The 12,508-nt window shown below is 41.6% G+C and overlaps 1 protein-coding gene across 2 annotated transcripts in view; it reads left to right on the top strand.

Annotated features, from left to right (window-relative positions):
- The first annotated feature begins 140 nt into the window (after positions 1-140).
- The window catches only part of LOC104013899 (ubiquitin-conjugating enzyme E2 E2), a 223,543-nt gene continuing 211,175 nt past the window's right edge, over positions 141-12,508 (top strand). The window contains exons 1-2 of one of the 2 annotated variants that reach the window (XM_087746339.1): positions 141-381; positions 4,808-4,991. In XM_087746339.1, the coding sequence (XP_087602465.1) occupies positions 4,816-4,991 (176 nt within the window). In that variant the 5' untranslated portion in view covers positions 141-381; positions 4,808-4,815. Of the gene's footprint in view, positions 382-4,802; positions 4,992-12,508 lie in introns of both variants that reach the window. The other variant, XM_087746262.1, reaches the window with a different exon arrangement.

Below are 12,508 nucleotides of genomic sequence, written 5' to 3'. Positions count from 1 at the left end.
GGCTGGCGGGCGCGCGCGCGCGCGGCGCTGGCTGGCCGCGCGGGCGGGCGGGGGCGCGCGCGCGCGCGCGCGCGGAGGCGGCGGCGGCGGGGACGCGCGCGCGCGCGCGGCAGCGGCTTCACTTCTCTTCGGGCGGCGGGGGCAGGAGCGGCGGCGGCGGTGGGAGAAGCAGCAGCAGTCGCTGCTGCTGCTCGGGAGAGCGGGGGGAAAGGGGAAAGAAAGAAGAGGGCGAGGAGCGCGTGGGAGCGGGCTCATGACTCAGTGAGCGGCTGCAGCCCCTTCAGAGCCCCGCGCCCGGCCGGAGTCGGGGCGACCGCGTCGGATTGTCCCGCAGCCTGCGCCCGGCGCCAGCGAGAGAGAGAGACCTGCGCTGGCCTGCAGGTAGCAGCGGCCCCCCCGAGGCGCACCTCTGCCCCGGCTTAGGTCCCCGTCTGCCTCCCCTCCCCCCGCCGGGCTCCCACCCCCCCGGCCCCGCCATCCCTCCCTCACGGCAGCCCCCCCCGCCCGACCCTCGGTCTCTACCTTTATCCTTCATTTCCCCTCCCCCTCCGCATCCCCCCGGCGCTGCCTGGTACCCCATGCCCCCCCCCCCCCATCCCGGCCGTGCCTTTTATTAGCAACAGTCCCGTCCGCCCCCCCCGCCACCTCGGCATCTCTCCCACCGCTCCCGCCCGGCTCCATCCATCCATCCATCCTCCGGCCATCGCTCCAGCCTCCATTGCTCCTCAGCACCCCCACACCCCTTCAACAACTCTTCCGTGTCCATTTGTCCTGCTTGTCCCGCTGCGGGCGGGAGCAGCGGCCACCCCCGCTTCCCCCCCCCCACCCCGGCCCCGCTCCGTGCCGGCCCCCCGCGGCACTCGCTGCGCCCCTGGGTCGCTCCGGCGCGGGGGTACCCCCTGCCCCCCCCCACGCCCCCATGACCGAGCCTCCCGGGGTGCCCCATCTCCACCACCCCCCGCAGCGGTGGGCGCCGCGGGCTGGAGGCCCTGGGGGGGGCACTACCCCCCACCCCCCCGGAGCGCCCCGAGGAGCCCCGCACCCAGCCCCCTCCCTTCCCTCATGTGCCCCCGACGTCTTCCTCTCGCAGTCTCCTCCTCCTCCTCCTCTCCCCGGCTGTCTCCTACTTCTCACCCCGGCCCGGCCGCCGCCTGCCCGGCCGGGGGGATGGTGCGCGGTGCCCGTGGGGTTTGGGGGTGCCCATGCCCCCCCCCCCCCCCCCGGTGCCGCAGGCTGTGGGTCTCCCCGACGGGCGGGGGGAGGCGGGCGAGTCGCGTCTGTGCCCACCCGCGGCGGTGGGGCCGTGGGAGCCCGGGGCTGCCGTCCCGTCCCTCCCGGCGCCCCTCTGAGGCGGACCCTGCCCGGCTCCTTCTGTGTCCCCTCCTGTGATGTTTTGGTCCTTTTGCCCTTTACGGTTTCTAATGAAGATGAAGTAAGGCGGCTGCTGCTGTTGCTGCTCTTCGTGGACCCTGCAGAAATATTCAATTTATCTTGGCTTGTAGGAAATTAAGACCGCTTTAGAAAGACATCATCACTAGCTCTGCCGCCCTTGGGACCCATCTGCACATTGCCAGGATCTCTCTGTCCCTGACTGCTGGATTTTTTTTTTTTTTTGAGGGGTGGTGGCGGTTGGTTTTTTTTGTTGTGGTGGTGGTTTGTTTTTTTTTTTTTCCTTTTGAGGAGGGAGGAGAAGGTGCCAGTGGATATATATGACAGAAGCAGGATCTTTTGGACACTCTTCACTTAAGCTTGGTAGTTGTAGTTACACTTGCAATCTGTATCTCTGCTGAATCATCTCATGTTAAGGAAGAGACTTTTAAGTCCCCTTTCACTCCTTCCTCTGTCCCCTCTGCTCATTTTTCTCAGCACAACAGCAGGGAGGTTAGCAACCCTCGTCTGAATGTAGAATAGGCTGGCAGCCGGGGACCTGGACATCGCGTGTCTTTCCTTTCACTCCGTGTACAGTCACAAACACACTCATGGCTGTCCAGATTCAAGGAGTATCTTGTATTTCTCTGTCTGTGTTCGTGGCAGCAAAATGTTTTCCTAACAGTGTCATCCCCTCGGTTCATTTTTTTTTTTCCTTCTCTTACTTGTTCATGTGTTTGTTTGTCTTTTAAGTGTGACCACATTTGAAGTGTCTAACTTCAGGCCCTTTAAAACACACTTTTACTGCGATATTGAGCATCCCTTGAACTATGCAAAATTCCTAAAATTGCAGATATCATGAGGAGAGGGCATGGAAAGAACTGCCTGGATGTCAGAATGGGGAATAGGGAGAGAAGGAGAGAGGAAAAAAACCCAAGAAACTAGCCAGACATCAAATGACAGATTTAAACATTTTCCTGTTGTAAATGCTGGCATTACATGTTACAGTAATTATATGCTCTGGGCTACTGTTACAGTGTTTGTCTGCTGGATAGTAACCTGAACTTACGAAGTGAATACAGTTGTTTTTGGATAATAGTAATATTTATAGCCAAGATTATTCACAGCAGATGTCCTATACATATAGGCTTTATTGAATATGCTTTTAACTTTCTGGCCTGCAGTGTTAAAGCCTATGTACATCGTGAAGAGAATTTTTCTCTTTAAAATTAGATGTATTAAGCAAAGATCAGAACTAAAATCTAGAGTAAATAAAGGCCATCAAAAGTCTTATAAAAAAAGATGAGATTGTATTTTAGCTGTATGCAGAAGCAAAGAAAATGGATACCTACTATCAAAATTGCATTATAGTTATTAAATGCATATTTTGACTTGTCAGAATATGATACTTTTGTGTTTTATTACCTATAATTCTTCTGTTGCTTTTATCTTAAAATCTGACAACCAGGGTGTAAATATCTAAACATTAATCTGTGGAAATATATGAATTATGTTAAATATAATGTTGTAGCTGTACCGTAGGAAAAATTGTTCTCTAAGAACAAACATTTTTTGTATTTTAATTTTAGGATGCAAACTATGCATTATTTCAGTTACTTCAATGAACAGGCTAGGTGGTGTGTTTTTACATAAACTTATATAGGAAAATATATTTATAAAATATTGTTTTCCATAATAAAATCCAAAATGTGGCATAAGGTGATTAAGGGAAACCTAGTCTCATATCCATCATTTGCTATTACTTGCTAATTCTTTTAGCATCTAAACATTTTGAAGGGATGCCATACTTACAGATTTCCTTTTCAGTATAGCTTCATAAATTAGACAAAAAAGATCTAATTCCTCCTGAAGTTAGTTGGATCGTGTCAATAATGCCTGAAAAGATTAGTTCTTCCACTCCACGGTGTGTACTGTTTGATAGAATTAGATCTTGGTAAGGCTTTTGCAGAATAGGAGTAGATTTATTTTCTTACATGCAGCTATAACTAGAACACCTAAGGCCTTTTTAAAAAGCATCCTTTTCAACATAACCCTGTTGGCATTAATGTTACTTTACTTTTCCTTTGCTGTCTCTTTCCATAAATATGTGCAGGGAGATGAACTTTGTTTAATCCAGTGAGTGAGCATGGTTGAATCTGAGCCTGCAATCTCATTATTCTCCCTTGAGAGAGTATTAAAATGTATAATAGTCAAGGTGAATAGTTTTGTTCTTAATTGTCATGGTGTCTGTACATAGGTAAGAGGAAAAGCAAGTCGAAGTTCACAGCAATTTAAAACCCTTTGTGTATGAAAGAGCAAATTCTTGATTCAGACAGATTCGATCAGAAAACCACCCAGATACATGGGGATTGCGTGGGTGTAAGCAAGTAACGTTTGGGCCTGTGTGCTTTGAAGGTGGTTCTTTTATTAAAATCTCTAGAGGAGGATGTATAAAATAGGTATATAAACTATAGGTTTAAAGGAAAGACCTTCTGGGTTTGCGGTTTTTTTTTTTTGTAAAATTTTCTAACAGTCATTGCCACCATGTATGCTAATTCAGTGGACATCTGCCCTTCATTAGAACAGTTTGAGAAGTCATGACAGCTGTAACAGTGGGCTTGTAATTCCTCATCTGTCGGCATATTGTTAAACTATCTAAGATGAAGGAAGAAATGAAAATAGCTAACTAGTATCAGAACTGTGCAAATACAGCATTAACTTGACTTCTGAAATACACTGAGATTTCTTGTTGCTCATGTTCTCTGGCAGGTTTGTTGTCTCCATGTTGCCTGAACAGAATTTGTCAGGAAAAAACTTCCTTATATCCTCTACCAGTGTGCTTACTGCTCTAGAAGCATACCATTTTAGTAAATACAAACACTCCTGTGTTCGTGCCTTTTGGTTCTGTGAGTGTTTCCATTGAGCATGCCAAGATGTGCATTTTCTAATGTGGAAACCCACATTATAGAGTTGGAATAAGCCCACAGACTTATTTCATATGGGATAACAGAGAGTCTTAAGATAGTAATAGCTCTCAGTTTTTAACAAACTATGCTAGATTTGAACCGGTGGCATAGTGATGAGATAGCTAACTCATGATGTTGCCGAGCAGTTGAAAAATATCATTCACAATGAATGGTATTATACTTGCAGAATTATGTTTCCTGCTTAACTACAATAACTTATGCTTTTCATATATGTAAGGGTTGTTTATTTATTTGGTATGGGGTTTAAAATGACCAACTCCTGAATTATTGTTAAGATGCTTATGGCAATACTCTTCAGTACTAAGATTACTGAAGTACTGTAACACAAGCATTATGTATTGAGACAAAGACATAAATCTCGTATGTTATTTCCTTAAGGCATGTAAGAAATACTATTGGACAGTTTCTTCTGAAAAAGCTAACTTTTGTTGTTTGTATTTTGTTCAGTGCAGCATCTGCCATGTCTACAGAGGGGCAGAGAGTTGATGATAGTCCAAGCACTAGTGGAGGCAGCTCTGATGGAGATCAGCGTGAAGGTGTTCAGCAGGAGCAAGAAAGGGAGCAAGTTCAACCCAAGAAAAAAGAGGGCAAAATATCAAGTAAAACAGCTGCTAAACTGTCAACTAGTGCTAAAAGGTATGATGTTCTTTCCGGCTGTTTATTTTCCTTTCTCTTTTTCCAGCTGACCATCAGATGTATGTATTGACTCAGTATATTAATTTTCTTATTGTTTTATTATAACACTACTATGTCAGTGTAATAGCCTTTTGAGACTGGTCACAATAATGAGACCTGTATACTTTTTTCCTTTCTTTGACAGATTGGCTCTTTCACGTGGTTTTAATAGTAGCTTGCATGATAAAAGCTGACATTTTTTTATTGCTAGTAAAACTCAGACAGTTTTGTAGCCTTATAAAATATATCTCTGTATGTGTATGTATGACTGATGTTGAAACTTGTCAGTGTAACTTACAGTTAATTAACCATAAACATTTCAGACAGTTCAGTAACTCAGCATGTTAGGACTACCGTAATACCTATTGCTGTAAAGTACTGCGTTTCCTTTTCCCAGATGGTCAGGTCAGAAATATTTGAGTGAACAACAAATGCATGTTGGTTTCATTACTTTAAACTGTGGTCTGTTTTAATACCCATTTCTTTTCCTTCTCTTCTCTGCTTGAGAGGAAAGGTGGGTTTGTAGAATACCTATTTAAATTATTCTGTACTACCATGTCAATCTCCAGATAACAATTGTCTTGCTTGGACCAGACAGAAGGAATTTACAGCTTAGTGTTGCTCCATTAGTACGCGTAGGGGTGTTAGTCTAGGGAACAGAATTCAAATGGGATTATAGTGACTGAAGTCAAAAACCACTTTTAAAATAATCTGACAACAGACCAATTCTGCAGACTGTCCTGATGCAGAATTACCAGATCCTGTTTCTTTGCTAATTCAAGGCCATGTAAACTACAAGAAAAACCATTGGAGTTGTGCCAGTGTGGTGCTGTGGTGAAGGAGAAGCATCAAGGCCCTACTGCGATAATTTATAACATATGCATGTAATAGGAGTCTGTAAATACCAGTATATAAACGTGTGTGTACGTCTGTTCAGGATTCAGGTCTTTATCTTCGTGTGATCTGTCCCTTACCATTTACATACTTTTTTGAATTAAGTCTCTTCTGTTTTTGCAGTGAGGTATTGTCATGCTTTTCTTCTGCCATAGGCACCTTCCTTACAGCTAGCCTTTCTTCTTTTTTTCTTCCCTGGTGAAATGCCTTCTGAAGACCCATTCCTACTATGACACTATTAGGAGATTACGTAGTCATATCACTTACAGAATGGCTAGCAAAGCTTGCCCATGTTTCCTTCTATGACTAAAAGGAAAGAAAAACCCAACAGCTTTCGCTTCAAACCATAATGTTATTCGTGTAGTTAATCCTCACAGCCGTTATGGTTTCTGGCCGCCTTCTCTTTCAACTGCTTCCTGCTATTGTTATTTTTTTAAATATTAGGAATATTGGACTAGTCATGACTCTTAAGGTCATAAAAACCAGTTTTTAACATCCTTAGAAAAGAGTCTATGTATTCTGAACTTTGTACAATGCCTGATGTAATGATGCCACAATTCTGACAAGGGCCTGTGGACACTATCCTATTAAAAAATTAATAATGATATGTCAGAAATTGGTCTGTTAATCTAAGCTTTGTATCTTCAAAGCTTAGAGCTTTTATCAACATGCATTTCACAGTGATAAAATTACTTAAACCTTTTAAAGTTTAATCATATCTGCTTATGGTTCTGTTGAAACTAATTATGCCAGTTGCTCACATCAGTACGTTTGCCAGTTAGACTCTAAAGCCAGTTTCACATGTGTACTAATATTGAAGGAAAGCCTTTGATTATGCATTTTAAAAGCTGAGATGATTTATTAGAGTTCTGTAGACATGTGCACAACAAATAATATTTTTGGTTGTCATAGCACTTTGTGGAAGGATCACAGCAATATAGTTTTTATAGTAGCAGGGTTTTTTAATAGTATCATAGCATTTTTTCCTTTTTTTTTTTTTTTCCTTCTTTTTTTTTCCCTTAGTATTCAGTAGTTTGTCGCTGTGTTAGAATTGGGATGACATTTCTGTGAACATTCCTAATCTGGCCAGGTTTTCATATTACAGGTTTTGTTTCTTTGCTTTTTAATTAAAATCAGTAATGCCTCAAGAAAGGAAACTCAGAAATTAAAGTAGAGGATAAAAAGGAGAGGAGTAACATGAAGGAAGAAAAAATGGCATAGAGTCCTCAATATGTGATAAGTATTGTAGAAACTGTCTATATAAAATATCTTCATAGTAATATGAATAAAATGAATAATAGTGCAGGAATAAGGCTATACTCCTTCAATGGGAATGTTGTTCTTGACCAAGTTAAAAAAGTGATCTTTTAAAAACTGAAATAAATTGAAGTAATTCAGCTGTCCTAGTGAAAAAAGACTGAATATATGCTTAGCAACTTCTTCTTTCCTAGCTTTTGAATTCTGTGGGTTGGTATGGCATTACTCTAAAGTCACAATAATTTTCACTTAAGTGTTTCACTATGCAATTCCCTCTAATAACTCCATTATAGTTTAAGGAGTCAACTCTGGTAAAATCAGTAAAAACCCCAAACAACAGAGTGTGCTGCAGTTGCGGCTTTGGTCAAGATTCCTTAATTCCTGTTTAGAGCAGAGAACACCAGCCAGTTAATGTAGCGCTGGAGCTAAAGTCACAGACTACAGACTGCATTCTAACCTGAGTTTGGAAGTCACGTTTTCTCACTTGGAAAGCTTTTTCATGCATATGGAATTGTAGTCACAGTATTTTTGGATTACATTATGATACCTACTGTATATCTTGGATTAGAATGAAGATTTGTGCATCTGTATTTGGAATACTTCTGTTCTGCTTTTAATTTGTATGTTTATATAGTCAGTTAGATTTAAAGAATTTTCAGTAGCATTAGGTTTTATATAAATCAAGATTTAGCAGTGTGCTGCCTTTTGCGTGTGTAAAAGTAAACTGCTACCATGTCTTATGTATGAATATACTGCTCCCGCAGCTTACTGCTTTCCAAAATGATTTGATTATGGAGGCTACATGAAACCACTTGAATTCATATTTGCGTAAGATTATTTTGTTTTTAAGATACGGAGTTCCTTCTGTTAGCATTGCTATAGATGGCATCGAGAAGGCAGAATGCCATCACATGCTGTCCTTCTCTGTTAATGCTTTCAGGACTAGCTGCTATACAGGTGTAATAGCTTACAGCATATGTCATACAATGTACTGGTCCTTCAATTTTCCTCACCCAGAGGGCATCACCTTAAATAGCAGCCTTTCTTACCTAACATGTCAAGATTGAGAAACTCGCTGCATATCACAATTACAGTTCAGACACGGAATTGAATTGCTGTCCTTGAAAACAGCAGGCATCTTGTTACCTCTTAAGTAGCAAATCTTAGCATGACCTTTGGATTGAGAGAAGTGTAACCATTCTTGGCTGACATAGTAGCTCAACAAATAAATGTATTGTTTTGCTTGGCTCCTGAGGTTGATCGTTGAAAATCTGTCAACCTGTGTCCAGTCCTGGATTTTTTTTATAAATATCTGTACCTACAATGAATTGTGAACTTTAAGACTTTAGTTGTAATCTTTTCTTTTCGTTGTTGAAAGAAGTCCCAAACTTAAGGAGTAGCAAATAGGTAATGGATTAAATTTGTTTGAAATTCAACAAAGTAAAAATGAGCTTTTTCTTCCCTTCTCCCTTTTTTTCTCAGAGAAGTTTATCACAGCACTATTTTCAAGGAATCTGGGAATGATATTTAGCATGTTGAATATGACAGCAAAATATGGAGTGCTTTTTCTTATAAGAAATATCCTTGTCATTTATTGTGCATCTAGTATGGAGGTGAGAATATTTCTTTTCCTCCAGTGTGAATATAACCGTCTTTAGATCGATTTCCTGCTCAGTCACAGTTTACATAAGATTGAAACACATGCCAATGATTACATTTCTTAGTATTTTCTAAATAACATATTCTTTAGTATGGAGTATTGGCTCACCTGGCTTTTGTGGGTAAAGAGGCATGTACTTCAGAAAAGTAGACATGGTAAAAATAGCTCATTGTCATATAGTCCTTTATTTTTCTTCTTTTCCTATTAATCATATTGGGAAATCCTCTGACATGTTCATTTCTCTGTTAGCTTTAGAGAACTTTAACTGTTTCTTGAAGGAAACGACACACAGTCCCCCTAGGCTTGGAACAGTAGTGAATATGTGTCTGTGAGAATTAATAATATTTGAAATCCACAATGTACTTTCATGCTTCTGAATTTAGGGGTACATTAACCTTTGCACTATTACTGGAAGGCAACTATGTTTGTTCTTTTCTGTTAGTAAAATAGAGGGGAAAAATATTTTTATGTGTGTATGTATATATATATAAGAAAGAGAAGGGTCAAATGACTTCTTTAAGACCAAACAAAGAGTATCAGATCTGACATTGCAAATTAAATGTCCCATGTTTACAGCCCAGGGCTTTGATTACTAGCAAGGGCTTCTCCCTCTGCCATCACCCCACTCACCAATATATAGTAAACCAGTATGTCATTAGTTTAAATATAAACTCTGTGTGTGTATATATATATAAATTTAGAGTCCTTTTTCCTCTCTGACATAGCTAAACATAACTGTACTGAGGCAGAAAATCCAAAGAAAGAGATACCAGAAACGACCCTGCAAAAAATGTTTTATTGCCAGAGGCCACATATTCTCGCGGTGAACCCTCTGTGGTCAGCGAAGGAAATGAGGCACATCCTCTCCTATGTCAGATTCTGAGGCCAACTCAATGGAGATATGAAACAAGTGCCAGAGCAGTGGAATAACTCGTGCAGACAAAGGCCAGCTTGCACATTGGAGGTCTCTATCAGTGCAAGGCTCTCTGGGATGTTGTCTGATGATTTAATTGTAACTTTGAATGCTGTGACATGTGAACAAGCTATTGTGTGTCAGCTGCTCTACAGAAGCTGTTTATGAATGTGCTGTCAGCATGAATGCAAGGTAAATTAAGGTTGCAACAAAAGAGGTGTAAGGTGTATATATTAATTTTAGTTTGGGATGCTACAGAGTAGGAGAATAAACACAAGCAACTTGCTGAGGAGCAAATGATGGACAGTATCATGTTAATATGTTGTATCTTTTTGTATAAAAATAATCATGAATGAAACATCTCTTTATCTTAGATGCTTGCAAAAGCAATTGTGACTTTCGAACATAAATAGAAAGTACCATCTGATCAATTTTCGCCTGAAGCAGAAAGGTGTTTTGTTCTTGTTTGCTCCATCACAGGAAAAGCTTGAAAAAGGACCATTTTAGTGCTCTTGGCATTAGAAATTAGAAATTTTGGGTTGAACTAGAACAGAGGGAGAAAAGGAGAGAGCTCTGTACCCTTTTGTTTTCAGAATGGAAGGGATGTGGGTTAGGATTTAGGAGGAAGAATATATAGTTTTTGATCTAGCACTTAAGCTGTACTTGTCAATCCGTTCTTGATGTGTCTCAGACTCACTGTAATGCAAAGAAATATTAACTGATCTTACTACTGTATGTAAAGCAAAGGAATGATCCCTGACTCTATAGAAGTTCAATGCCATCATTCTGTAACTTCCCAAAACAACCCATAAAACATGAAACTGAAGATTCCATGCTATCTAGGTTTTGAGTGATTTGAATTTGTGATAGTATAGATTTCAAAAACACAGTAGAAACTTGTCATATACAGAAGAAATATTTTAAGCATCTCCCACGCTTGTAAGATCTCCCTTCTAAAAGGTATGAACTGTTAGGACTGTTTAAATGGAGTAACTTTTTAAAAGCAATATTTGTTGTGCTTAGACTTCACTAACCAGGTTTTCCCTTTTAAAAAATTTGGTGGATTTTCAGTGTTACTACAATGACTTGCTGCAAATATTGATTAAGCAGATATTTATTGGGGAAATTCTGTGTATTGGAGATGTAAATATTTCAATGAGTAGAAAAAGCAAATACACATTGAATTTCTCTCCCTCTACAGGAGTTAACTAGTGTGTGCGTGTAGGGTTGGGTTGCATAGAGGTTAGAACAAAAGCTAAGCATCTGAAAGTGTTTTTATCTTTTCAATGATATCGGCTGGTCTAATAAGTGATTATTACCTCTACCTACAAATCTTGCCCACATATGTCCTAATTATTTCAGAATGTGAATGGTAAAGGATTGGAGTTTCTGGTTCAGGCCAGTTCCTCTACTGCCTTTGGTTCATTTATTCATTATAGCCATAAAATCAACTCATAGTGGCATAAGGGGAATTTTGATAGTGGCTGTGAGACTCCTTAGCATGCAAGATTGTGTTTGGATCTTAACGTTATACAGAGAATAAACTGCCCATTTTTATGTTATATATGCCAATATACCAGAATGTTTGATAAACCATTTTGTTTGCCTGTATTTATGTGCAAAATGGGTGGCAGTCATTTTTAACAAGATATGTGTGTACTTCAGGTCAGGCCTGAACTTTTGGATTGTGGCTTGAGCACATATCTCAGGAATTTGAGTGGTATTATCGTGCAGGTTTTCTTTCTTAGTGTAGGGAATAGTAGGAATAGCAATCTGCTCCTGTACGTGGAATCCCATGAAGGAGAAGGGAAGAAGAAAATACTGAGGGTACATTGAATTGTTTTTCTTTTCCTTCCTCCTTCTAAATGTTCATGTTTTTGCACTGAAGTAGCCTATAAAAAAGCCTTGGGCGTAGTTTATAGGGAAGGTGGCCATCGGAGTCCTGCTTATGGCATCATACTCTGGCAAGTCTTTGGGAACTGTAAACTCCTACAAGTTCCTTTGGGAACTCTGTAACTCCTACTCTGCCTATTTAAATTTCTTCAGAGGGGGATATACTGGCTGTCACGCAGGCGCTGGTGTAACGAAAAAGATCCCGTATTGCCAGATGTGGCAGAGATCAGGAATTCAAGGACTTGGCATGGGAGCGTCAGCCTGGGAATATCCAGAAATCCTTAACAATGAAGTTGCTCTGCCTGGAGGAAGGCCTCCAGCAGGATGCCCGTAATGAATGCAGCACTGCCGGGGTCTGTGCTGGACCTGCCCGGCTTCATGTCTTTATCAGTGACCTGGAGGATATGGCAGAGCGCACTCTCGAGTTTGCAGATGACACGCAGAGGCAGGGTCAAGAGAGGGTTGACAGGGAACTCGTGAAATTCAACACAGACAAATGTAACATGGAATCATAGAATCATTAGGGTTGGAAAAGACCACCAAGATCGAGTCTAACTGTTAACCTAACTGCCAGGTCCACCTCTAAACCATGTCCTTAAGCACCACATCCACATGTTTTTTGACGTCATGCATGTGGGAAGGACTAACCCCTTGTACCGATACAGGCTGGGGAGCAGCTCTGCTGAGAAGGACGTGGGGGCCCTGGCAGATAGCAAGCTCAATGTGAGGCAGCAACGAAGGCTAACTGCCTCCTGGGCTGTATTAACAGGAGCACAGTCAGTAGGTAAAGTGATTTATCTCCCTTTACTCAGCTCTCATCAGACTGCGTCTGGAATAACGTGTACCCAGTTTTGGGCCCCA

This window comes from Nipponia nippon, unplaced genomic scaffold (genome assembly GCF_047370975.1).
Source record: "Nipponia nippon isolate SJK-2023a ecotype South Korea unplaced genomic scaffold, ASM4737097v1 scaffold_1, whole genome shotgun sequence".
In the NCBI taxonomy this organism is placed as follows: Eukaryota; Metazoa; Chordata; class Aves; order Pelecaniformes; family Threskiornithidae; genus Nipponia; species Nipponia nippon.
Note: the sequence above shows the minus strand (reverse complement) of the source record. Positions and strands in the feature narration are given on the sequence as shown.